This window comes from Ovis aries, chromosome 8, assembly GCF_016772045.2.
Source record: "Ovis aries strain OAR_USU_Benz2616 breed Rambouillet chromosome 8, ARS-UI_Ramb_v3.0, whole genome shotgun sequence".
NCBI lineage: Eukaryota > Metazoa > Chordata > Mammalia > Artiodactyla > Bovidae > Ovis > Ovis aries.
Window position 1 is genome coordinate 84,373,281 of NC_056061.1, and position 27,347 is coordinate 84,400,627.

General features: G+C 45.2%; 1 protein-coding gene across 6 annotated transcripts in view; it reads left to right on the forward strand.

Moving 5' to 3' along the window:
* Positions 1 to 3,667: 3,667 nt before the first annotated feature.
* The window catches only part of MAP3K4 (mitogen-activated protein kinase kinase kinase 4), a 147,538-nt gene continuing 123,858 nt past the window's right edge, over positions 3,668 to 27,347 (forward strand). For all 6 annotated transcript variants that reach the window (XM_060419873.1, XM_060419875.1, XM_060419876.1 and 3 more), the window contains exon 1: positions 3,668 to 4,422. In XM_060419873.1, the coding sequence (XP_060275856.1) occupies positions 4,271 to 4,422 (152 nt within the window). In that variant the 5' untranslated portion in view covers positions 3,668 to 4,270. The remainder of the gene's footprint in view (positions 4,423 to 27,347) is intronic.

The window sequence follows — 27,347 nt, forward strand, 5'->3', positions numbered from 1 at the left end:
TTTTGAGAAAGGCTACTTTGACCCATGTAAGGTGGTTCCTCTTTGTAGTTTTGACCTGTATTTCTCTAATAATTAGTGATGTTGAGCATCTTTTCATATGCCTATTGGCCGTCTGTATGTCTTCTTTGGAGAAAATGTCTGTTTAGGTCTTCTGCCCATTTTTTGATTGGGTCTTTTTTGTTTGTTTGTTTCTCTTTGTTGCTGTTGTTGGTATTGAATTGTATGAGCTGCTTGTATGTTTTGGAAATTGCAAGTATTTTCTCCCAATCTGTAGGTTATCTTTTCATTTTGTTTATGGTTTACTTTGCTGTGCAAAAGCTGTTAAGTTTAATTAGGTCCTATTTGCTTACTTTGGCTTTTGCTTCCTTTGCCTTGGGAGGCTGACCTAAGAAAACATCGCTGTGACCTATGTCAGAGAAAGTTTGCCCCGTGTTCTCTTCTAGGAGTTTTACGGTGTCAGGTCTTACGTTTAAGTCGTTAAGCCATTTTGAGTTTATTTTTGTGTATGGTGCGAGGGAGCTCTCAAGGGAAGTCTTTTGAGGGGATGAACAGTCAGCTGGAGAACACTAATGGTGGGGTGCTGAGAAACCAAGGAGAGTGAGACTCTGTTGACGGTGGGAGTGGTCAGCAGTGACAGAAGCTTCTGAGAATTCAAGTGAGATGTACTCGTGTGTCCCAGCAGGTGAGAACATATGGGTCACAACACCTTATGCAGCCAAATCTCAATGGCCAAGGCTCCAAACAAAATCCACTCTGCCCACCACTCTCACTAAATATATACAAACCCCAAGTGGCACACTGATAATCTGCCTGCCAATCCAGGAGGTGCAGAGAACATAGGTTCAATCCCTGGGTCAGGAAGATCCCCTGGAGGAGGCAATGGCAACCCACGCCAGTATTCTTGCCTGAAAAATTCCACAGACAGAGGAGCCTGGTGGGCTACAGTCCATGGGGTTGCAAAGAGTTGGACATGACTGGGTGACTGAGCACAGCACACAGGAAAATAGCGTATTTTATTTAACAAATTCCTGAGCCACCTCTGTAATACTTTTGCCCCAACGTGTTTGTTCTTTGACTGAATCTCCATTTAACAATGGTTTTGTAACATCCCATTTTATGAGAGAATAGAAAAGTCATTCATTCTTTCTCGAGCATTTTTAGATTTAAAACTTTCAAGTTCATAACTTATTATTGGTAATGAAAGACAGCTTTTAAGGATTGTTGTAAAATTTAGGGAGGCCACCATCAAATTACTTTTATGTATGAGCTGTAAGATTTGGAATACTTCCCAGGACTTTCTTCTAGCTTGATGCCTTTCAAATCCATGTATTGTATCACATTAGCGAGAGAAAAAGAAGTCTGCTAGGTTGAGACTCGGTGGACTCTTTACCATCTGAAACCATCTGGGAAGCCTCCTAGTTCAATGAGTGGGATGGATATATTGATTTTGGGTTCAAGCCTCATAAAGAAGTTGTTTGTTTGATGTCTGGCAAGTTTAGGCAGAAGATGGGAGACAAGTATATAAACTTTGCCTGGAAATGGGTGAATTATGTCCTGACCAAGTGTGAGAGCGGTAATAGGACAAGGCTCATGTAATGATCACGCAGGATGGCTCCCTCCTGAGGCCCATGGGGTTGGTGACATTTCATTCTTATGTTTCACGTGGGATTTCTGAAAAGATGACACAAAACACACTGTGAACTCTTCGGTGATCCGTTTTTTCTTTCTTTCTTTCTTTTTTAAAATGAACTTATTTGCATGGGCTTCCCTGGGGACTCAATAGTAAAGAATCCACCTGCTAAGCGGGAAATGAGGGTTTGATCCCTGGGTCCAGAAGACTCCCTGAAGAAGGAAATGGCTTCTTCAACCCACTCCAATATTCTTGCCTGGGAAATCTCATGGACCGAGGAGGTTATCAAGCTACTGTCCATGGGGTCGCAAAAGAGTCGAAGATGACTTAGCAACTAAATGACAGTTGATAGTTTGGAAAGGCTCCATGGGCAAGGGACAGCTACCCTATATGTCACTGCATGCCCCCTGCGGGGTTCTGTACCCCGGTTCCTTCCAGAGTCCTCCCCTTTCGCCCGTGGAGTGAGGGATTACTGCAAACATCATTCAGCTTTATTTGACCTACTATACAAAACCAAGTCCCACCATCTGAATAACTATGGGAGCTAAAGGGTTATTGCATTTGGATCCTCAAGACACCTTTCCACCTGCCCAGGCCAAATTATTAGCAGTAATCCCATGAGAAGTCCTGGGGGCCCTTCTGTGGAAATTACTGCACATCAGACATTGCAGGAGACCCGCTCTGTCTGAAACCAAGGGCTGCCGTCAGTCATGCCTTCCTTGGGAAGGAAGCACCGCGTTCAGACATGGGCGGGCAGTTCACTAAGAACTGATCCGCTGATGGGCAAGTGAGTGGACAAGTGAAATAAGAGACAGACATTATTACCTTAGGAGCAATTTTTTACTTCCAGCTACCATTTACTGTGGACTTGTCCGCTCTCTTCTGAGCACAAACACCACTATGAATAAAGTACAGTAAATCGTGCTGTGATTAGCAGCTTTTCCTTTTTTATTAGTATTATTACCATCTTACAGGTCAGGACATTGAAACTCACCTGCCCAAAGTTATGCCAACAGAAAGAATCCTAAGTGTCTGGGTCCCAAGTGACTGCTTTTAATGACTGCCTTGCAGACTTCTTCTGGAAGAAGCAACAGCAGTGGCGGCGACAATGATATTAGCTACACTGGATTGAGAAATGGTTGCATGGGAGGCCCTGTGCATGCTCAGTTGCTCAGTGTGCCAAATTCTTTGCAACCCCATACACTACAGCCCACCAGGCTCCTCTGTCCATGGGATTTCCCAGGCAAGGATACTGGAGCGGGTTGCCATTTCCTTCTCAGGGGATCTTCCTGGCCCAGGGTTCGAACGAGCATCTCCTGCATTGGCAGGCAGATTCTTTACCACTGACCCCCCCCCCCAGGGGGGCCCCTAGCACTGTACATGGATTATTTCATTTACTCCTTCTCCTGACCCTAAGAGGAATGTGTTATCATTCACATTTTATTGACACAGAAGGAGAGGTTCAGTTAACTGACCCAGGGTCACACAACTGGTGAGCCTGGATGGGGTATCGAATGCCAGGGCCAAGCCCTTCAGCCCTCCAGCCCTCCAGTTTCCTATCATTGCCATAGTCATTCACTCCAATGCTCAGAACGAGCATTTATTGAGCACCTACTGCTTTTGTGGAACTGTGATCACCCTGGAAGTCCCAGCACTGAGGCCAAGCCAAGTGCTGGTAGAAAGAGCAGAAATGTGTTGCCTGGACCGGGTGGGGTGGGAGGTGGGGGCGCCAGGGTGCTGCTTATCTCTGCGGTGCTGCCCAGAGGCCATCTGCCTGGGTTTGCACATTTCAGTTTCTTGTACTGAGCTTGCTGCTTAACTGTGCAGAGTTCTGTTTGCTTTCTGTTTTTAGAATGAACATCGCCAAGCAGAGGGTAAACTCCAGGACACGCACTGCATATTGCGTTTCCCTTGGATGTCCCCAAACCAGCAGAGGGTGCGTTGGTGCTCCAGTAAATGAAATTGAATGAAAGCTTCTCTTTTTGGTCTCTCTTCATTATTGATCTATAAAGGCCTTTAAAGGGGTCAGCTTTTGTTGCAGTCAACACTAGGCAGGCAAGGACTCAGGCCATTGAAGGCTTTCTTCTTCTTAAAGCTCCTTTTTGAGCCCGGTTCTGCAGAGTCTTGCTTATTTGGAGAGAGGGGCAAGCCATAGGAGATAAAACAGATTATGTTACATGCTTAAATGTGGAACGTTGGCTTCCTGCAAGAGCTTGGAGTTTCCAGAAACACCGAAACTGCCTCCCCTTGGGCGATCCAAGCGCCTCGGGGGCAATAGCTCTGACGCAGTTCAGACTTCACTCCAAGCCACAGAAGCGCAAACAACCTTTCTTCTCAGCCGGGCCTTTGAAGCTCTCTACTCAGCCGGAAAACACTTCGGAGCCAAACAGAAGCGAACACCGACCGACAGCGGCCGGCAGGGGACGGCAGACCCCGGCCGTTTCAGCCGCGGGGGCTGCAGCCCGCGCCCCCAGGTGGGGGTCCCCAGGACCACCAAACCTGTCGCAGGTTTTCTGCTCAGTGGCTCCACCAGCCCAGCTCATTCCCTTCTCAGGCTGCAGGCTCGGGCTGCAAGGGAGAGGATTCCAAGGCGGGGATGGGAGCTGGTGCGGGCGCCTGGCCAATTGCTGTGGACGATTTATGCTTCTGATAGGAAAACTGGAGATGCTGGCCAAGTCGGCAGCTGCCTGCATTCCGGCAAAGTCACGGGGCGGCGGCGGCGGCGGCCTCGCGGCCAGTGCCCGCGCGGCGGGAGCCGGGACCCGCCCGGGGGAAGGATGCGCGGAGCCAAGGTAGGGGACCCCTCCGCCTCCAAGCTGGGCTCGGGTCTGCCGGCGCGGGGTCTGCCCTCCTGGGGTGGAGGTGGGGAGCTGGTCAGGTCCCTCGGCCCAGCAGCTGGCTCAGCCTCGGAACACAACCGGGTAGCTGGGTTGACCATCTGTGTGAACGTGGAGGAATGGAATTTTCAGTGAGTGGGTTTTTCCCTTTCCAGGAGCACTGATGCTTGGCCCTGGTGCTCCAGACCCTGAAGTCCAGTTTCGAAACTGGCCAGAGTAGGCGATGTTTCGGAGGAGGGCAGCCGCCTATGTCTCCCTGTTTTTACATCCTTTTGCTGAGGGTGTGTGAAGAGACTGTGACCGGCTGGGTGGGAAGAGATGAACAAAGAGCTCCAATACCTGTATTTCCGAGCAGAGACATTTCACAGCCAGGAAAAACCAATAGAATCAGTTCTGCTTAACGTGCCTACTGTGGGCATGTCATTTTCCTGCTACAAATTTACCTTGTTTTATGCTAAACCTGTGTTCCTAGAAAGACATATTGCTGTCCCTCAATCGTGTCCAAGTCTTTGTGACTCTATGGACTGCAGCATGCCAGGCTTCCCTGTCCTTCACCGTCTTCCAGAGTTTGCTCAAACTAACATCTGTTGAGTCAATGATGCCATCCAACCATCTCATCCTCTGCTGCCCTCTTCTCCTCCTGCCCTTAATCTTTCCCAGCCTCAGCATGTTTTCCTGATGAGTGAGTTGGCTATTTGCATCAGGTGGCCAAAGTATTGGAGCTTCAGCTTTAGCAATGAATTCCTTCCAATGAATATTCACAGTTGGTTTCCTTTAGGATGGATTGGTTTGCTCTCCTTGCTGTCTAAGGGACTCTTGAGAGTCTTCTCTAGCACCACATTTTGAAAGCATCAATTCTTCGGCGCCTACCCTTCTTTATGGTCCAACTCTCACATCCAACATACATGACTACTGGAAAAACCATAGCTTTGACTAGACGGACCTTTGTCAGCAAAGCAATATCTTTGCTTTTTAATATGCTGTCTAGGTTTGCCATAGCTTTGCCATAACTTCCAAGGAGCAAGCAGCTTTTAATTTCACAACTGCGGTTACCATCTGCAGTGATTTTGGAGCCCAAGAAAATAAAATCTGCCACAGTTTCTATTTTTTCCCCATCTATTTTGAAAGCCACGAAAAACATTTTTGTTATTAACTCTGATTTAAATGGCAAGAAGTAGCTTACCATAGGGTATATTGATTGCAGGTTAAAAGGGCATTTATATGCCCTTAGCTATGAGTATTCACATGCTCTATATGCTTCATGTTATGTAGAACTACAGGTGAGATAATCCCCTGGAGAAGGAAATGGTAACCCATGCCAATATTCTTGCCTGAAGAATTCCATGGACAGAGGAGTGTGGTGGACTACAGTCCATGGTGTTGCAAAGAGTTGGGCATGACTTGAGTGAATAACCCTTTTACTTTCACTTTCAAATTGATATAAGTACAGTAAAATTAATACTCTAAAACTAGCTGATGTGCTTATTAATCAGAAAAAATCCAATTTCTAAAAATTCTATCCCATTCAGTAATTTGACCCATATGATATATATATGTGTGTACGTGTGTGTGTATGGAGAGCTTTATAAGAAAAAGTTGTATTACACATTGTACTGAGTTTATTTTTTCTGCCCATCACTAAGAGGTCTTTTAATTTAAAAAAATGGATTATATAGATCTGCGAAGTAAGCAACAAGAACAAAAACATTGTGTGCTTTTGTGGTTACATAAAGAAAAGACTGAAAGTAACAATTTATACTGCTGGTCAAGCATTAAGTTGTCCTTATCAGAGATTGTCAATTTAAGTGCTGATAAATGGAGAAGACTGGAGCTGAATTCCCAGAAGGTCAGACCTTGGAGATTTCTCTTTTGAATAGATTACTGGTAGTTTTTGTTCCTCTTTCTTACAAAAGTAGAAACAAGTATGTTGTTTAGTCACTAAGTCATCCCCAACTCTTCTGCGACCCTATGGACTGTAGCCCGCCAGGCTCCTCTATCCATGGGATTTCCCAGGCAAGGATACTGGCGTGGGTTGCCATTTCCCTGTCAAGGGAATCTTCCTGACCCAGGGGTCGAACTCGTTTCTCCTTCATTAATAGGTAGATTCTTTACCACTGAGCCACCGGGGAAGCCCAGAAACAAGTATACAAAACTGGATTTAGAAAAGTGGGCATTTAATCAGTCGCAGCGCCCTACTCCTAAAGGTGATCAACAAGTGATTTCAATGACAATCGCTTATGCTGGGCTGGTCAGCACTCCCTCTCTGCTCTAGATGACAGTCCTCCAGACTTCTGCAGCCAGCGCCCCTGTTCCCAGATCCAGCATCTCCTGGTGCTTCAGGACTTCCCAAGTCCCTCAGCAACCCAAGAAAATGGGACATCTTAGAGAAGACCCTACCGTGTATGGTCCAGGGAAGGAAGACAAAGCCCCGGTTCATTATTACGAATCCCTTAATCAAGAGTATCCCTTAATCAAGAGGCCCTGTTTCTATTAATTCTGCAAACGGTTGTTAAAAGCCCGTTCATTTTAAACTAGTAGCTCAGCTGTCCTGTGTGCAAGCTGCCCTGACTCTAGCTCTCCACATCCTCCACTGTGTCACCGAGTACATAGGTAGTTCATCACGTTACGTTATTCGAGAAATGTGAGCTATGTAGAAAAGAACGGACTGAGCCGATGCTGAAGCGATTCACCAACTTTCCTTATTTTTTAAATATGTTAGTTTTTAAAGATACATTATTTCTTTATCTTTGGCTGTGCCGGGTCTTGACTGCTGTGCATGGGCTTTCTCTAGTCGCCGCCCGCGGGGGCTCCTCTTCTTTGTGGTGCCCGAGCTCTGGAGCTTAGCAGCTTCAGTAGTTGTGGCGCTTGGTCCGTGGCATGTAGGATCTTCCCCGACCGTGGATTGAACATGTGTCCCCTGCATTGCAAGGCAGCTTTATAACCACTGGACCACCAGGAAAGCGCCTGGTTGCTTTATAATCGGCTCTTGAAGTTGAGAAAGGACATCCACCTAAGATACAGTCAGTTTGCTGGGTTGGTATTGACCCTGACTTTTGTTTCGCTTCGTGCTAGTTTGATTTTGGAATCTGATATATCTGTAATTATTTGTCATGTTGTATTAATTAGCATCACGTTGTCCCCAGCCATTTAAAAGAGGCTTTGTGAGGAGTCAAGTCAGAGGCCACCCCATCTTTACTAAGTCTTTTTTCCCCAGTCATAATTTATTTCCTCATCTTCCTTCTCATCTTCTAGCTCTGCTTCAGATACACCTCTTCTCTACAGAAAGAATTTTTTTTTAAATGAAGTGTCTGCAGAAAGACATTTTCATTAGAATTAGAAGGGGTAACAAATTATAAGAGCTTGTTTTTCCTTTTCCTGTTTCTTTAGAAAGTCTCCCATTTGCTTTCGTTGAGGCCGTGTATGAGTGCTTGCTTTGTTCTGCTCCCCAAACACCCTCGAATGCTGTTCGATCTTTCTTCTGTCATCACACCTTGCGCTGTTGCCCACGAGCATTGCTTACTGAGATATCATTTTGTGCTGCTTTTGGCTTCACTAGAGCACTCTTCCATGTGACTTTTTGAGGGTAATATTGTCAAGATTTTCTCCCAATGTGTGCTCACTCCTGTTTCTTTGTAGATTTTTGTTTTAATGCCTCTATTTGGGCACATTTTCCCCCTTGTGTTATTAAAGGGAAGGTTTTGCTCATAAATAAAAATGGCTTTTTAAAATATATTTGACAATGAGTTGGCCTTCCCCCATTTTGGTAAGAGAATTGAAGACATAATTCTCTTTGTTGCATAAAAAACTGTCACTGGGGAACTGCTTCTGTTCTCCTGATTAGAGAGATTTGAGGCATTACTGCCATGAACTATTTGTTATTGACCGCTTTGCCTGTTGGGGTCAATATAACTATCAGTATGTTTTGAATATCAGAACTTTCTGTGACCGTAAGTATGCGTATGAGCAATTATTAAAATTATATGTACTATCAGATGTCTCAGAAATACATTTCCCAAAGCAAAGGAAGAATTTTATTTGGCTGGTCTATATTCAAATCAAATCCCTTATGATTATACAGTGGAAGTGAGAAATAGATTTAAGGGACTAGATCTGATAGATAGAGTGCCTGATGAACTATGGACGGAGGTTCATGACATTGTACAGGAGACAGGGATCAAGATCATCTCCATGGAAAAGAAATGCAAAAAAGTAAAATGGCTGTCTGTGGAGGCCTTACAAATAGCTGTGAAAAGAAGAGAAGCGAAAGGCAAAGGAGAAGAAGAAAGATATAAGCCTCTGAATGCAGAGTTCCAAAGAATAGCAAGGAGAGATAAGAAAGCCTTCCTCAGCAATCAGTGCAAAGAAATAGAGGAAAACAATAGAATAGGAAAGACTAGAGATCCCTTCAAGAAAATTAGAGATACCAAGGGAACATTTCATGCAAAGATGGGTACAATGAAGGACAGAAATGGTATGGACCTAACAGAAGCAGAAGATATTAAGAAGGGGTGGCAAGAATACACGGAAGAACTGTACAAAAAGATCTTCACGACCAAGATAATCATGATGGTGTGATCACTCACCTAGAGCCAGACATCCTGAAATATGAAGTCAAATAGGCCTTAAAAAGCATCACTATGAACAAAGTAGTGGAGGTGACGGAATTCCAATTGAGCTATTTCAAATCCTGAAAGATGATGCTGTGAAAGTACTGCACTCAATATGCCAGCAAATTTGGAAAACTCAGCAGGGGCACAGGACTGGAAAAGGAAAGCTTTCATTCCAATCCCAAAGAAAGGCAATGCCAAACAATGCTCAAACTACCGCACAATTGCACTCATCTCACACGCTAGTAAAGTAATGCTCAAAATCTTCCAAGCCAGGCTTCAGCAATATGTGAACCATGAACTTCCAGATGTTCAAGCTGGTTTTAGAAAAGGCAGAGGAACCAGAGATCAAATTGCCAGCATCCACTGGATCATGGAAAAAGCAAGAGAGTTCCAGAGAAACATCTATTTCTGCTTTATTGACTTTGCCAAAGCCTTTGACTGTGTGGATCACAATAAACTGTGGAAAATTCTGAAAGAGATGGGAATACAGACCACCTGACCTGCCTCTTGAGAAACCTAAATGCAGGTCAGGAAGCAACAGTTAGAACTGGACATGGAACAACAGACTGGTTCCAAATAGGAAAAGGGGTATGTCAAGGCTGTATATTGTCACCCTGCTTATTTAACTTCTGTGCAGAGTACATCATGAGAAACACTGGGCTGGAAGAAGCACAAGCTGGAATCAAGATTGCCGGGAGAAATATCAATAACCTCAGATATGCAGATGACACCACCCTTATGGCAGAAAGTGAAGAGGAACTAAAAGCCTCTTGATGAAAGTGAAAGAGGAGAGTGAAAAAATTGGCTTAAAGCTCATCATTCAGAAAACTAAGATCATGGTATCCGGTCCCATCACTTCATGGCAAATAGATGGGGAAACAGTGGAAACAGAGTCAGACTTTATTTTTTGGGGCTCCAAAATCACTGCAGATGGTGACTGCAGCCATGAAATTAAAAGACGCTTACTCCTTGGAAGAAAAGTTATGACCAACCTAGATAGCATATTCTAAAGCAGAGACATTACTTTGCCAACAAAGGTCTGTCTAGTCAAGGCTATGGTTTTTCCAGTAGTCATGTATGGATGCGAGAGTTGGACTGTGAAGAAAGCTGAGCACTGAAAAATTGATGCTTTTGAACTGTGTTGTTGGAGAAGACTCTTGAGAGTCCCTTGGACTGCAAGGAGATGCAACCAGTCCATTCTAAAGGAGATCAGCCCTGGGATTTCTTTAGAAGGAATGATGTTAAAGCTGAAACTCCAATACTTTGGCCACTTCATGTGAAGAGTTGACTCATTGGAAAAGACTGTGATGCTGGGAGGGATTGGGGGCAGGAGGAGAAGGGGACGACAGAGGATGAGATGGCTGGATGGCATCACCAACTCGATGGACATGAGTTTGAGTGAACTCTGGGAGTTGGTGATGGACAGGGAGGCCTGGTGTGCTGTGATTCATGGGGTCGCAAAGAGTGAGACACGACTCAGTGACTGAACTGAACTGAAGTGGTCTGTATTCAAACCATGTCTTACTTTGTAGAACCTACAAAGTAGGTGAAAGATTTCTTATACCTGGATCAACATACTGATCAGTATCTATGGGGAAGGCAACAAAGTGTGTCAGTATTTCTAAGACGCAAATGTTATTGACCACATGGACTATAGACCGCCAGGCTCCTCTGTCCATGGGGATTCTCCAGGCAAGAATACTGGAGTGGGTTTCCATGCCCTCCTCCACAGGATCTTCCAACTCAGGGATCAAATCCAGGTCTCCTGCATTGTAGGCAAATTTTTTACCGTCTGAGCCACCAGAAAAGCCCATAGATCAAGTAATAGGAAATTATAATTTTCGTTCATGTCTTAATGAACCCACTTCTTTTTTGTTTCGTTTTAATTTTTAATGTAGGATAAGTGATTTAGTTGTGTTAGTTCCTGTTGTACAGCAGTCAATCAGTTATACATACATCCCCTCTTTTTTAGATTCATTTCCCATAGAGGTCATTACAGAGTATTGGGTAGAAACTGACTGGCTTCCATCACCAATTTTTTTTTTTTTTTCTAGTCAGTAAGAGAGAGGGTTCAATGTCACGTGTTGAAACTACCTCAAAGTTTCATTTACCTTCTTACTTGTTAGGAATCCAGGCCTGTTAAAATTTCATATTATTCCCAGTCTTTTACCTTAATGGGTTGAATAGTTATTGCCTAATAGTTTGAGGATAAATAAGTGCAGTTTATTTATGTTTTCCAGATTGCGAAAGTGAAGAGTTAAATCTAAGAGACACATTTTACCTCCTTTCCTTAAAACAAAAGGACCATCCCACCACAAAGAAAGACTCTAGGTAGGTAGGAAGAAAACAGCAAGGGAAAATCCAGAAATAAGAGTTAGATCCAAAGCACAAGATAATCAGGAAGTGCAAGAAAATACATATTATGGTTTCACAAAATATTTTTGAATGCTTTTATTCTAGACATAAAAGGTCAGATTCATTTTGATTACATTTTGCATACTTTCTGAAGTTTCAGATTTATGAAACAAAATGATGATTTACTATGTGTATAAGTTCTAGAAAGCATTTCAACACACATTAAGATTTTAGGTTTTGTGGAAGAGCTTTACCAAAGGCCTTTTTTTTAATTAAAAAAAATTTTTTGCCCATGCAGTGCAGCACACAGGCAAGTCTACACAAACACAGAAACACACGGCCCTAGTGTTACCGGCAGAAAGCTTTTTTACCAAACGCCTATTTTTAGATGACTTCTGCATCAAACTATACCATTTCTTTTTTTTTTTTAAGAGCAAAATTTCATTTTAAAATGTTTCTAAATGAATGTTCAAGCCTTTGAGGGAATAATCCAGCTGTTTTGCTGAGCCCCCTCCCTTTTATTTTTTTCAAGGCTGCACATGTACAAAGAGTAGTTTCACTCTGTTACATAAAGGATGTACTTTGGGAAGACTGGAGTTACTTCTAGTTAGCAAGTTCTTCACCACGCAGGCAACAATTTATCACAATTTGACAAGATACACTTTTTACATTTGAGGTTAGGAAGGAATGTAGAAATAGCTCTGGGCAGAAAGGAAAGGCTTGCATGGAAGTATATAACCTGTTGTGATCTGATATTTTACTCCACACCCGTATTATAAATAAACACAACTGGGAAAGAAAATCCTCCCAACACTCTCTGTGCTAAAACTAAAGCCCGTGTGCTATATTAAGAGAAGTGGGATATATGTTTGCATTTGTAGGGATGGGCTGGTGGTTTTCATGACAAAATGCTTCCTTTCCTTTCCCTACCCTCAAAAAAAAAAAAAAAGAAAGAAAGAAAGAAAGAAAAGGAAAGAAAGACTCCACAGACTTTGTCACAGTAGTTTGTAATTTGAAGTTCAGAGTTAGGATTATAAGCAATTAGAGAAGTACAGTCCGTTTTCATTTATAGGTGGCGCCAGTGGTAAAGAACCTGCCTGCCCATGCAGGAGATGCAAGAGACATGATGTTTGATCCCTGGGTTGGGAAGATCCCCTGGAGGAGGAAATGGCCACCCACTCCAGTATTCTTGAATGGAAAGTTCCATGGACAAGAGGAGCCTGTCGGGCTACAGGCCATGGGGTTGCAGAGAGTCAGGTGCAACTGAGCTTGCCTGCAGGCAGGTAGATTATCCATAGGTGGTAATCGTTGATAAAATCTGGCTCACCTCTCTTTTCTATCCCAACACTCCTGAGGCTTCTCTCCATCCAAACACCTCCTTAAATCTCCCATCTGTGTCTGCAAAATAGTAACTAATTTTGAAGATAGGCCAATCTTTCAGGAGAAAGGAGCATAGGTATTTGAAGGTAAAAGCATGCCATTGTGGTAATCTGCTATTTTGAATGGTGACCTCACCAGGCCATGCCATCCACAGAACCCTGCCCAGGTGCTGGTCTACTCCCAGTATGTTTACCCCAGACTATTCTAGAAACAAACTAGTCCTATGACTCAGGATTACTGCTGTGGTATTTTGTAACACTTAAAATAAGTCACCAGAAGATGTAATGATTTTATATTTCTTTAGGAACCAAACAGTGTGGACCATTGTATTTTGAAAATGCAGGGATGTTTAGATATTAGTGTTATCTGTCAAAACCCAAACCAGTAATTTTCAGGAAGGTGAAAGTGAAAGTGAAGTCGCTCAGTCGTGTCCGACTCTTTGCGACCCGGTGGACTATAGCCCTCCAGGCTCCTCTCTCCATGGGATTCTCCAAGCAAGAGTACTGGAGTGGGTTGCCATTTCCTTTTCCAGGGGATCTTCCTGACCCAGGAATCAAACCCAGGTCTTCCGAATTCTAGGCAGACGCTTTAACCTCTGAGCCACTAGGGATTTTAATTTTTTTTTTTTTTTCAGGAAGCTCAGCTCAATTATTCTTTTTGGGGAGTCCACTTTGGTGGGAAAGCAGAACCTCGTTATTTTATTTCCACATATAATAATCCACTTTCAATTGCTGGGTTGAGAATTACCCAATGTAAGTTCTGCAATGACTGCTCTTTCATTAAACAAGCATGCATTGACGTCTTGTTATGGATTAGGACTGTGCAAGGTGCTAAGCTTGCAAAGATGAGTGAAGCAATCCTTGTCACCTGCTGGGAAGGGGAACAGAGCCATAGGCAAATGCTTATAATTTAACATGGAGTATGTATGTAACTTTTAGGAGGTGCCCAAGGTCCCATGGATCTTCCCAGGTGGCTCTAGTGATAACCTACCTGCCAATGCAGGAGAGATAAGAGACACGGGTCGGGAAGATCCCCTGGAGGAGGGCATGGCAACCCACTCCAGTGTTCTTGCCTGGAGAATCCCACGGACAAAGGAGCCTGGCGGGATATAGTCTATAGGGTCACACGCAGTCAGACACGACTGAAGCCACGTAGCCTGGGAGGGCGCACATTCAGGGCACCATGTGCACTTGGAGAGGCTTCGGTCACTCAAGGGGTGTGCGGAGGAGCGCTGGGGAAGGTCTCCTATGAGAGAATGCCTGAAGGGCGTCAGAGGAGAGGCGCCTCAGCAAGGGGGAAGGGCGTGCAGCGGGGTGACAGGCACAGAGACACCTGCAGGACATCAAGATGCCTTAGAGAGCCTGCTGCACTCCCGGGAAGCAGGAGCTAGCTGGGGCATGTACAGTGGGGGAGAGGCAGAGGCAAGGGCTGTCCAGTTGCTCAGTGTGTCTGACTCTTCGTGACCCCGTGGACTGTGACTCACTCCCCTGGTGGCTCAGACGGTAAAGCGTCTGACTGAAATGCAGGAGACCCAGGTCGATCCCTGGGTCAGGAAGATCCTCTGGAGAAGAAAATGTCAACCCACTCCAGTATTCTTGCCAGGAAAATTCCATGGATAGAGGAGTCTGGTAGGCTATTATAGTCCATGAGGTCACAGAGTCAGACACGACGGAGCGACTTCACTTTCACTTTTTCATGGACTGCGGAGGCAAGGGAAGACATTGGAAATGCAGGCTGGGCCAACTCATAGAGGCTTTGGGGTCCTGTTGGTGAACTTGAACTTTACCCTTAGCCCATGGGGGCTTCCCTTGTGGCTCAGCTGGGAAAGAATCCACCTGCAATGTGGGAGACCTGGATTTGATCCCTGGGTTGGGAAGATCCCCTGGAGAAGGGAAAGGCTACCCATTCTAGTATTCTGGCCTGGAGAATTCCATGGACTGTATAGTCCATGGGGTCGCAAAGAGTCAGACACGACTAATTGACTTTCAGTTTCACTTAGCCCATGGGGAGCCACAGACTTTCACAGGTTTTCAGCAGAGGACTCACATGGTCAGAGTTGCTTTTTAGGCAGGTCAATCTGCAGAGGAAGAGAACTGAAGAGGGCAAGGCTGAATCCAGGCAGAAATGCTGTGAGACTCCACCAGGAGTTGGGGTGAGCTGGACAGGAGGGTGCTAGGAATGGGGAGGGGAGGCAGCCTCGAGGATCATAAGCATCAGAGGGCTGGAAAGGGATGTGTGATCGGGTATGAGACGTGAAGGAGCCGGAGAGGTCAAGGGTGATGGGCCGTGTCCTAGCTCAGGAGACAGGAAGGATGGAGACACAGCAGACAGAGGAAAGCAGTGTCTGCTTGGAGTAAGGTTTTTCCTTCGCCTGCTGCCCTTACACACACACACACACGCTGCTCTCTCTTTCCCTCTCTCACACATACACATTTCTGTTATGTACGTTTCAGGAATACAGCATGAGAGTTTGACATCTGTCTTCACTGATGACCCCCGAAGTCTGGGTACCTCCCATCACAATTGTTGACCCCACGCATGCTATCTAGATTGTTTTCCCCAATTTTTGTTGAAGTATAGCTGGTTTACAATACTGTATTCTTTTGTTTGCACACACTGTTTCAGTTACTCTGTCTTGCTCCCGTTGTGCCCCGTGCTTGCCTTACAGGAACACTGTTGGACCTCGTTTTAACTGCATGTTTAATTGTCTGTCTTCCTCACTCAACCGCAAGCTCCTTGGAACGAGGACTATGTTTGCCTTCCTCATTATTCATTCTCATGTCAGCAGTTTGCCTGGCACATAATAGGCAGCAATAAATATGTATAAAGGGGACGAGCGTAGTTTTCAGATCATAATTAAGAGTCAGCCATACATTTTCAATTAGTTTTCTATGTGGATTTTTGTTGTTGTTGGTTTGCTGTGTTTTGAATGACAGCCCTGCTGAAGTTACTGGATGAAGAACTGGAGATGTCACACCAGTGAACCTGGCTTCTAGTCCCAGTCCTGACCTTGGTCAGATTTGTGTCATTAGACAAGGCGTTTACTCCCTTCCTGGGTATCATTTCTCCCTGGGTATAGTTAGGAACAGGGACAGGTCTGATTGCTGGTGTCCTGCCTGACTCTGATGTTTTACAAAAAAGGGAGACATCTTATAGGACAAACCAGAAGGAAAAAAATAGTATAACAATACATTAAATATTTTATTAGGAAAGTTGCTCAGTCATGTCTGACTCTTTGCGACCCCACGGACTGTAGCCTACCAGGCTCCTCCGTCCATGGGACTTTCCAGGCAAGGGTACTGGAGTGGGTTGCCATTTCCTTCTCCAGTGGATCTTCCCAATCCAGGGATCGAACCCAGGCCTCCCATATTGCAGGCTGACAATTTACCGTCTGAGCCATTAAGCAGGAGAAAAAAGAAACTCTCAGGAAGACAGAAAGCCCAGACTCTTAAGTATACTTGCCATTAAGCCTTTCAATGTTGCCCAGCCTTTTTGATAGTATAGCTAGTCCTTCAGTCATGTCTGACTCTTGCAACCCCATGGACTGTAGCCCACCAGGCTCCTCTGTCCATGGGATTTTCCCAGGCGAGAAGACTGGAGTGGGTCGCTATTCTCCAGGGGATCTTCCCGACAGAATAGGCTTACGAAATTAAAGAGAAATCAGCTCAAGTGATACCTGCTGCCTGGGGCTGCGTGGTGTCGCCACTGTCCTCAGGCCTGACGGTTCCGAGGGTTAACCGTCAGGATAAGAAACAGGTTAAGTGAGACAATGTCCTTATCCTCGGCGGACTCAGTATGTGCCTGACTTTCCCCACAGCAGCTCCCTGGGTGCTCAGACTCTTTTGCCACCAATGTCTCTCCGTCCCCAAGAAGCCCTGCATTGATTCTGCTTCTAAATGAGTTTCCCTTCTTGCAAAACATCATTATCCCCCATAGAAAAGAATGTGAGCTCAGAGGCTTCTTTGTCCAAAACAAAACTTTGAAGGCAAATTCCTTGAACTTTTGAGACATTCAGCCGACAGTAGCTCCATTCCTCGTGGCTGCATGTATTTAACTCTGTCAGGAATCTTTGACATGTTTTCCGCAGCTCTGTTCACTGTGACTTCCTGGGGACCTTTCACTGTTGGAAATTTAACTTGAAAGGGAAAGATGTACTGCTCTTGCTGATGCTGGGAAAGATGGAAGACTGGAGAAGAGGGCGACCGAGGATAAGATGGCTGGATGGCATCACTGACTCAATGGACATGAGCTTGAGCAAACTCCGGGAGACAGCAAAGGACAGGGAAGCCTGGCAGGCTGCAGTCCATGGGGTTGCAAAGAGTCAGACACGACTCAGCGACTGAACAGCAAAACTTTTGTTTGGTTTTTAAGCGAGGGTGGGGCTTTCCTGGTGGCTCAGATGGTAAAGCATCTGCCTGCAATGTGGGAGACCCAGGTTCGATCCCCGGGTTGGGGAGGTCCCCTGGAGAAGGAAATGGCAACCCACTCCAGTACTCTTGCCTGGAAAATTCCATGAACTGAGGAGCCTGGTAGGCTACAGTCCATGGGGTAGTGAAGAGTTGGACATGACTGAGCAACTTCACTTTCACTTTCAAGCAATGATGAGAAACTCATTTGTTTTACATTGATTTGTAATAACCCTTTTGTTTTTTTCAGGTAAGGGTTCTTTTTACCACTTGAAACCTTTTTTTTAATTTTTTTTTTTTTCCCCCCCCCCCCCCCACCGCCGCTTGAAACCTTTTTAAAATGTATGCAAGGAATATTGGACTGCTCCTTTTATACGCCAGGCACTGTTTCAGGAAATATAGTGTCTCTGACCTCATGGAGCATACTCCAGTGGATGAAAGAAGCCCATAAACAGACGGCAAGTAAATATGCAGTATGACAGGGAGAGATTTTTGCTGCCCAGAAACTCGAAGCAGGGTAAGAGGCATAGGGTGTTGCTATTAGATATCAGGAAGTCAGGTAAAACCTCACTGAGAAGGCTGCATTTGGGCAGACTGGAGCAAGCTTCGAAGATACCGGGGAGTGTTGCAATGAGGGAACAGACAGGACCGAGCCCCTGGGGCAGGACTGTGTGTGGCTGTTGGAGGCCTGACAAGGAGGCTGGAGTGGCTGGAGTGTGCTGAGCAGGTGGGAGAGTGTGGGAGGCATGGTCAGAGAGCGTGGGCGGGGCCCAGACCCTGGCCGGTGGTCCAGGCCATCGTGGGACTTGGATCTCCCTCCAAGCGAGATGGGAAGAGCTGAGGGTTTTGAGGAGAGGAGTGATCTTGTTGTGTGGAGTTGGAAGGACCCAAGGGGAGCCCAGCAGAGATGATCTTGCTTCGAGGTGCTGGCACCAGAGTGGTAGCAGTGGAGGCGGTGAGAAGTAGTTCAGTGATGGATATTATCCTGCAGGCAGAACTGGGAGATTTTGCTTAAAGCTTGGAAGTGGGGGTTGAGGAAAACAGCAGTGTTAACAGTGAATGTCAATCTTTTGGCTCAAAAGACTGGAAGAATAGAGTTGCTGTTTCCCCCGAAAGAAGAGATTACAGGTAGAGCAAGCTTTCACTGGTTTCATTGTGTCTAATTTTCCTTTAAGGATGCCGTTGAAATCAAGGCTTCCGTTTTGGGCATGTGAAGTTTGTCAAAGAGCCAAGTGAAGATGCTCTTATGGACATGTTGACAGGCGTGAGTCTGATAGGCGCCCAGGTGTGGGGACATGTATTTGGATACTATATCAGTGCAGAGATGCTGTTTAAACCCATGCAAGTGGATGGAATCATCTGGAAAGTGGGTGTAAACAAAGATGCATCTGAGGGCAGACCTGTAGCACGCCAACATTTGCCGGCTAGGGGATGCCAAGGAGCCAGCAAAGGAGGCTGGGAAGGTGTGACCCACGGGGAGAGGAAAGAGATTCTGTCCAGGAAGCTGGGGAATAAAGTAGAGGGTGAGATCCCCTCTGTCCGGTGATGCCATGTGTATACACGCATGTATGTATATACATACACACACATATATGCAAAATGTGGCTTCCCAGGCGGCATGCAGCAGACAGGAGACACCAGTTCCATCCCTGGATCGAGAAGATTCCCTGGAAGAGGGCATGGCAACCCACTCCAGTATTCTTGTCTGGAAAATCCCACGAACAGAGGAGCCCGGCGGGCTACAGTCCACGGGGTTGCAAAGAGACGGATAAAACTGAGCACACCACACACACACACAAAATATACCTCTGTACAGGATAGGACTTCTTAACTTGACATTACTTCATGAAGCATTTTCTATGTCATTAAATATAATTTCCATGCCTGGATTTTAATGACCCCATAGTATTTCATGTCATGGATGTCCTGTAATTTGCTATTCTTGACTGATAGATGTTTGTATCAATTTTTCAGTTTCATAAATAATGTTTGTGTGCACATCATGGGGTACATTTTTTGTGTCTTCAATATAAATTCCTAGAACTGGAATTACAAGATCAAAAGTGAATATTGTGTTACTGAGTATGTGTTATGAATGTCCATCCAGAAAGACTTTATCAACATTTGCTTTTACCAGCTTTGTAAAAGAGGAGTGCTTATTTTGCTGTGGCTTCCCCAACATTGTAAAGCAGTTGTTTGGGTTTTTTTTTTTTTAATTTTCTGACCAGAGAGTAAAATGGCTTATCAAAGATGTTTGCAACTGTTTTTTGTGAGCTTTTTATGGCTTTGTGTATCTTTTGTACCTATCTCTTGTCAACGTGCCTTCGAGGTGGCAAAGAATATACCTGCCAGTGCTGGAGATGCAAGAGACACGGGTTCAATCCCTGGGTCAGGAAGAGCCCTTGGAGTTAGGCAGTAGCAACCCACTCCAATATTCTTGCCTGGGAAATTCCATGGACAGAAGAACCTGGCAGGCCACAGTCTGTGGGTCCCAAAGAGTCAGACATGACCGAGTGAGCGAGCACTTGTCAATGTATCTGATAGAAACATACATTTTTCTTAGATACTTGGTGAAGCCGCTCATGAAGTACGGATATTGATATTTTGTCATGATGGGGTTAATATTTTTCCCAGCTATTTCTGCTTTGGTTTTATAATGGCATTATATGATTTATAAATTTTAACGTTAAACTGAGAAAATTCTTTGCTATCTGAAAGCAACATATGTATGTAATTTGTAACTCAAGATTTCTAAGTTTTAAAAGTCGTTTATTTTTAGGTACTGTTAAAGGTAAGGCCCTAATCTTTCTTCCCCTTGAAGTAACTGAATCTACTCACTCAGGTAAGAATTTCTATTTTATGTTCCAAATGCAGCCTCTCACTGAACACCTGTAGAACAAGGCAACATAATTAGTAAACAACCTGGTAAACAGTGTAGGCTTCATTTGGTCTTACCACCTGCTTCCGTGTGATTTCTGTATCAGTGAGAGCATGTGCTGTAATAAACAGCCCACATCGCATCTCTGCCTTGTCCGGAAGGGATACCTGTCATTTCCGTCTGAAAATGCTACTGGCAATATAGAGGGTTTCCCTGGTGGCTCAGATGGTAAAGGGTCTGCCTTCAATGCAGGAGACCTGGGTTCGATTCCTGGGTCGGGAAGATCCCCTGGAGAAGGGAATGGCAACCCACTCCAGTACTCTTGCCTGGACAACCCCATGGACCGAGGAGCCTGGGGGGCTACAGTCCATAGGGTCGATAAGAATGACTGAGCGACTAACACTTTCACTGGGCAATGCAAAGTTGACTTCGGTGGTGTTACCCATGATCCTGGCCTTATTTGTGTTCAGAACCCACTTTGAATGCTAAGTCGGAAGAGCTGATCGTGCCTGTGGCGGCCAGTCATGCGTGTGATAGCCAGTTCATGTGTGTGAGTGGCTAGTTGCTCAGTTGTGTCCGACTGTTGGCGACCCCATGGGCTGTAGCCCATCAGGCTTCTCTGTTCACGGGATTTTCCAGGCAAGAATGCTAGAGTGAGTTGTCATTTCTTCCTCCAGGGGATCTTCTCAACCGAGGGATTGAACCCACGTCTCCTGCGCTGGCAGGCTGAATCTTTACCACTAAGCCTCCTGGGAGGCCAGTAGCCAATCATACATGTATATTAAATCTTTGTCTGCACCCAGAGATGCTGTGTTCTTCTAACAGTCCAGATTCAAACTTTTATTGGGACACATAGGTATATTAAAGCTTGAGCTTAAACATGCCCTTTAACTTATGTGATAGTTTCCAAATACCCATTCAGCCACCACCATCTCCCTCCATTATCATGACTGAATACTAGGAGTCTGTTTTTCTGGAGTGAGAATAACACAGGGTCAGATTCACGTCAAACTGCCACTCATTAAATGCACGATAAACACATCTTAATAACCTGACGATTCCATGTGCTACCCTAAAGGTATTTTCAGACATTATTTCCAAAACACGTTCTTGTTCCAAGTAATGTGAGTAGGCCTCACAATTAACTAATTTCCAGCCAAGTCTGAAATATCAAAGGTTAGTGCCCAGAGATGGTAGCATGTAAAAGAATGGGAGCTCTTGTTTTCACGTTCAGCTGTGTTGATTTTACAACTTCAGGACTGGAAAATGGCCAGAAGACTGTATTAACCTTCTTTTCAGTCTTTCCTAAGAATTGGCTCATGTCTAGGATGCCAACTAGTAAGTAAGAATTCATGCTTAATTCTGTTGAGCCCAGAGGACGCCTCCTGTGATCTGTAGAGTTAACCACGATGGCTAGAGGTTAGGGATTGAGAGAGAAAAAGTCACGTTTTTAACCCCAGTGTAGGGTATTTGTTTCACCCGGCATCACAGTCAAGCCACCGGGAGCGCTTGTGAAGCCCAGAGGAGAAAGAAGTTTCCATGCACATCCACTCGGTTTGGGGCTTAGCCTGTGGTTGCTTGGTCCTTACTGGAGCTTAACTTTTAGCCCCTTCTTTTGGCTGCAGTTTTAGTTCCTATTAATATTTAGCTCCTATAATATTTCCTTGGCCTCCAAACTTATAGGTTAGAATCTTCATGACTGTAGCTTTGTTCCCCATTTCCCATTTCTGACCCTTCTATCCTCAGGCCCCGGCCTCTGTTCCTTGGTCAGGCTCTGCAGAGCTGTGCAGCTCGGGCTTAAAAGGCTTGCTCCTGTCACTCAGACACATTGCCGAGAAAATCTAGATACAATATTTATGATATGATTTGATTGAACCTGGCTTGCATACTTCAAGAAAAGCATAGTTTCGAGTAAAACAAAACAAAACTGAAATTTACTCAGAAGCTGATAAGCTAGAAACCTTTTCATTCAAATACAAGATGTGTGCAAATAATAACAGAATTTTATAATGACAGTGGCCCCTGCATAGAATTTTTTTTTGTTGTTTTCTATAGCAAACAGCCCAGATTTCAAATAGACTAGAAGCTGGAAAAACACAGACATTACAAACCTATAAATTTTTTCAAAGTAACATAATCCCCTCCAACCTCTTCCCTGCCATGCCCCCCCCCGCCGCCCCCCGCCAAAAAGTTGTCTCTTACACTTATTTCTCCCTTAAATCTGGTAAGAGGTGTTCATCTTGCCGTGCAGCCTGATTTCAGGACACCCCTGCTTCCATGCTCTGAGCCCCCTGCCTGGTGACTTGTATCTGACCTCCTTTAGCATCAAAGCATCTCCTAAAACATCTTCTAAGTCATTCCATGTATCTGTCGCTGAGTCACTTCAATAGTGTCTGACTCTGCTCAACCCCATGGACTATAGCCCACCAGGCTCCTCTGTCCATGATCAGATTCCCTAGGCAAGAATACTAAAGTGCGTTGCTGTGCCCTCCTCCAGGGGATCTTCCCGACCCAGGGATTGAACCCGCATCTCTTACGTCTCCTGCATTGGCAGGCAGGTTCTTTACGACTAGCGTCACCTGGGAAGCCCATGTATCTGTCACCAGGACCAATTTTCCTGGAGTTGTTTGATTTAGGGTGTGCCCCCAAATGGAGTGCCTCGCAGATGTGGCAGAAGACACACAGTGGATGTAATAAGGTGTTGTTAGCCACCCAGTGTCTGACTCCTGCCTTTTGAGTCTCTGTGTGGCTTCCCAGGTGGCACTAGTGGTAAAGAACCCGCCTGCCAACACAGGGAACAGAAGAGACGTGCGTTCCGTCCCTGGCACGGGAAGACCCCCTGGAGGAGGAAATGGCAGCCCACTCCAGTGTTCTTGCCTGGGAAATCCCAGGGACAGGGGAGCCTGGCAGGCTACAGTCCGTGGAGTCGCACAAGTCAGACACAACTGAAGTGACTTAGCACGCACACACGTGGTTTCTCACTACAGAAGCTGAAAATGGCAGACACTGGCCCCATGACCGTGTCCTCTGCTGCACTCGTCAATTGCAGCCACGCCAGCCTGAGGTCCGGGGGGCAAGGTGGCGGGGAAGCTTCACGGAGCAGCATTGTGTTGGGGGAGTCGGGGGCGGCTCAGGGACTGGTGGAAGGGGCTGGCAAGCCATGGGGTCTGCTGCCTAGCGGTGGAGCTCTGTCCACAGCAGCCTGGGCCAACCTGTTCTGCAGCACTTTCTCCCCCCAGGCCCCGAGCCTGGTTCTCCAGGCCTCCTGGCAGTATGACTGGAGGGGGTCGCACAGAGTCGGACAGGACTAAAGTGACTTAGCAGTAGCAGTATAGAGTTCTTTATGCAAAATTGTTTATTGGAAGACAAATGATTGCACTGCACAGGATCCTAAGAGTTTAGTTCAATTCATCTGCATAGAAGGAACCCAGCCTGATTAGGCCTCATATTAAGAAATAGAACCTTAGATCGTCCCTGGCCATCCAGCGGTTAAGGCAGTGCAGGGGGTGCAGGTTCAACCCCTGCTTGGGGAGCAGGAGTCCTGCGTGCCTTGTGGCCAAACAACCAAAACATAGAACAGAAGCAATACTGTAACAAACTCAATAAAGACTTTAAAACCGATCCACAGCAAATACATCTCAAAAAAGAAGAAAAAGAAAGAAAACCTGGTGGAAACCCCACACACACCTTCACACCCCAGCTCAGAGAACTGGCTGGGAGGGACGAGCTAAGGGAGGGCAGGAGAAGGCAACGCCAGGGGAAGCCGTGTGTCAGCTCACAGACCTGCCTTCCGCGGCAGGGTCCAGGTGCAGGTCTCTTGTGTCCTGATGATACTAAATTGATTAGAGATGGCTTCTGTTCCTTGCAGCCCAAACGGCCTAAAGAGCAACTACTGTTACTTAGGCGAACAGAAAGCATGTAACCATCCCATGAAAACCATGACTTATTCATGCCAAAGTCTCATGGGATGAATGCCTTCAAAATCATTGGCGTTGGAGGGATACCTAAGGACACTTGCATGAAAATTGCCACGTCATTTAAAACAGGAATCGCCAACTTCCGGGTGGCGGACTGGTACCTCCTGATAGACCAGAGGTGGCATTAGATTAGAAATAAAGTGCATTGGATCATAAAGAAGGCTGAGCACCGAAGAATTGATGCTTTCAAACTGTGGTGCTGGAGCAGACTCTTGAGAGTCCCTTGGACTGCAAGGAGACCCAACCAGTCCTAAAGGATTTCCTAAAGGAAATCAGTCCTGAATATTCATTGGAAGGACTGATGTTGAAGCTGAAACTCCAATGCTTTGGCCACCCGATGCAAAGAGCTGACTCATTGGAAAAGACCCTGATGCTGGGAAAGATTAAGGTGGGAGAAGAAGGGGACAACAGAGGATGAGATGGTTGGATAGCATCACTGGCTCAATGGACATGAGTTTGAGAGATAACTCTGAGTGATAATGAAGGGCAGGGAAGCCTGGCATGCTGCAGTTCATGGGGTCTCAAAGAGTCAGACATGACTTAGTAAATGAACAGCAAGAACGAAGTGAAGAGTAGATACACTGTGCTTGAATTATCCTGAAGCCACCGTTCCCTCCCAGCCACCCTCACCCCCCACTGGTTTTTGGAAAAATGTCTTCCATGAAACCAGTTCCTGGTGCCAAAAAGGTTTGGGACTAGTGATGTAAAGTTTAGGCTTAAGACTGGGGTATTTATAGAATTAGATGTAATCTCCGAACAACGGAGAATAGGGCAATGGCATGCCAGCAACACCTCATCGATTCGTGAGTCATGAGCTTTAGTAAATCATTCCTCTGAGTGCCTGCTTATGTGGCCACAGGAGGAGAGCATTAAGAACCTGGGCTGAAAGATGCTGCCTTCAGAAAAGTGTAATGATTTTAAGTGGCACCAAGCCTCACACACTCATTTCCTAGCAAAGCCTGTGTCGAGTCAGGCCCGATGTTAGGGAGAAAGTGAAAACAGAGGCACCAAACAAAACCAGGGTATCTTATACTGGTATGTTTGCTAATAGCCTGTATGTGTCCAAGTTGATGAAACGCATTTACAAGCCCCTGCCAGATGTTAAAGAAAGCAGCTGTGAGTTCTCATCCTGTGAACCCTACAAGCCACCGAAGCAATTTAGCTGATGGCGCTGAGTATCCGCTTATGCTGAGACAGCGTGGGCTGTCTCCTCTCATGGGCATTTTGCCCTTTGGATACACTTTAAGACTGAGGAAGGTGTCCAGGGCATTTTAGGAGAGCTGGTGGGTGGCTGTCAGCAGTGACCCATGCATGCATCCACTCAGAGTTTCAAGTGCTTTGAACTGTATTTTCTTATTTTACTCATTTAGCCTTAGCTAGATGTGTTTATTTGCAAATATTTGCTTAGTGCTTGCCGTGCAAAATTCAGTAGAGAATTTATAATTTAGTGACATTGTTTTCACTTAGAATTTCTTCCTGGAGAAGGCAATGGCACCCCACTCCAGTCCTCTTGCCTGGAAAATCCCGTGGATGGAGGAGCCTGGTAGGCTGCAGTCCATGGGGTTGCTAAGAGTCAGACACGACTGAGTGACTTCACTTTCACTTTTCACTTTATACATTGGAGAAGGAAATGGCAACCCACTCCAGTGTTCTTGCTTGGAGAATCCCAGGGACGGGGGAGCCTGGTGGGCCGCCGTCTATGAGGTTGCACAGAGTCGGACACGACTGAAGTGACTTAGCAGCAGCAGCAGAATTTCTTCATGACAAACTTCAAAAGGTCAGAGATTTCGTCTATTCCAGTTTGTGAATCCCAGGCCTTGGGGCTGGGGAGAGAGACAGTAACTGTGGCTCAGGAAAGGAGCTCAGAATATAGCTTTCGTGTGAATCGCTTTGTGATGTGTTGATCTCCAGAAGGGACTGGATCCCTTAAAAATTATGGTTTGCTTGAGGTAGAACAGAGAGCAGTTGGGAAGTGAATGGACTTAGAGCCTGAGGTCATATGCTGCTTCTGAGATTTATTAGCTGGACCTGCATTCGGGCACCTCACTTTTGAGCCTGGATCCTCACCTGTACGATGGGAGCGACTTAACTGCTCCACAGGTGTCTTCTGAGCATCGAAGATGAAGTGTGCACAGGGTGCCGTAGTCATCCCTGTAGGCACCAGGAGAGTTACACGGTCAAGAATGAAGGCTTTAGAACCAGACCTGGGTTGTGGTCTCAGTGGGAGCATTGTTTTACCCCACGACACATCTAAATTTCATGGCCCCCTGCCTGGCACAACGTGAGTGATAAATTATCATTATTATTAACAATAAGAGGTAGTTATCCGTCTGGTTGTGTTTATATTAAATTAACTCCTCTAAAAGGACACACAAAACAGAGAGATTCAAATCCATTTAGGATGGAGAGAAATAAATTTTAGAGGCACTCTGGATGAGAAAATCTCTGTAATTGAGCACCAGATTTGGCTCTGGGTTTCCTGGCAACCAGGACAATAAATACAAAGAACATAACGGTTTGTGTAATTATTATTATCAGTTATAATTAGTCAGCTAGAACCACTGGGTCCAGTATGCTTGCTACACACAGCTCTTCCTGAGTCTCTGAAATGTCGCTTATCTGTGCTGAGATGCACTGTGAGAGGAAGATGCCCTGGGTTTTGGAGACTTAGTGTGGAAAAGTAAAATATCTCATTGAAAAAGTTTTGTATTGCCTGCATGTCGAAATTATGCTGTTTTGGTTATTGGGATTAAATAAAATGTACTGTTAAAATTAAGTCTACCTGTTTCTTTTTGTTTTCTCAGTGTAGCTATTAGAAAATTTAAAATTCCACGGGACCTGTCTGGTGGTCCAGTGCTTAAAACTCCGTATGCTCATTGCAGGGGTAACGCCCGGTGTGGGAAATAAGATCCCATATGCCACAGGGTCCAGCCCCCAACTCCAAAAAATGTTCCATACGTGGCTCATGATTATATCCCTACCGGAGGATACGACTCTTAAAACTCTCATTATGCTAAATGGAATTTATAGCACTTATATTTTATATCCAAAATATTAATATAATTATATAATGTAATTATACTATTATGATATAACACCAAATACAAGAAATAAAAATGTAATAAGGTGTTATAAACATACAATTACACACACTGTAATTATTAATAAAATATTAATAGATATATAAACAATATGTTATATATTCATATATTATCATATATTTTATATTATTTATAAAATAGGCTTTTGATGTGCAAATAGGTAATATCTTCTT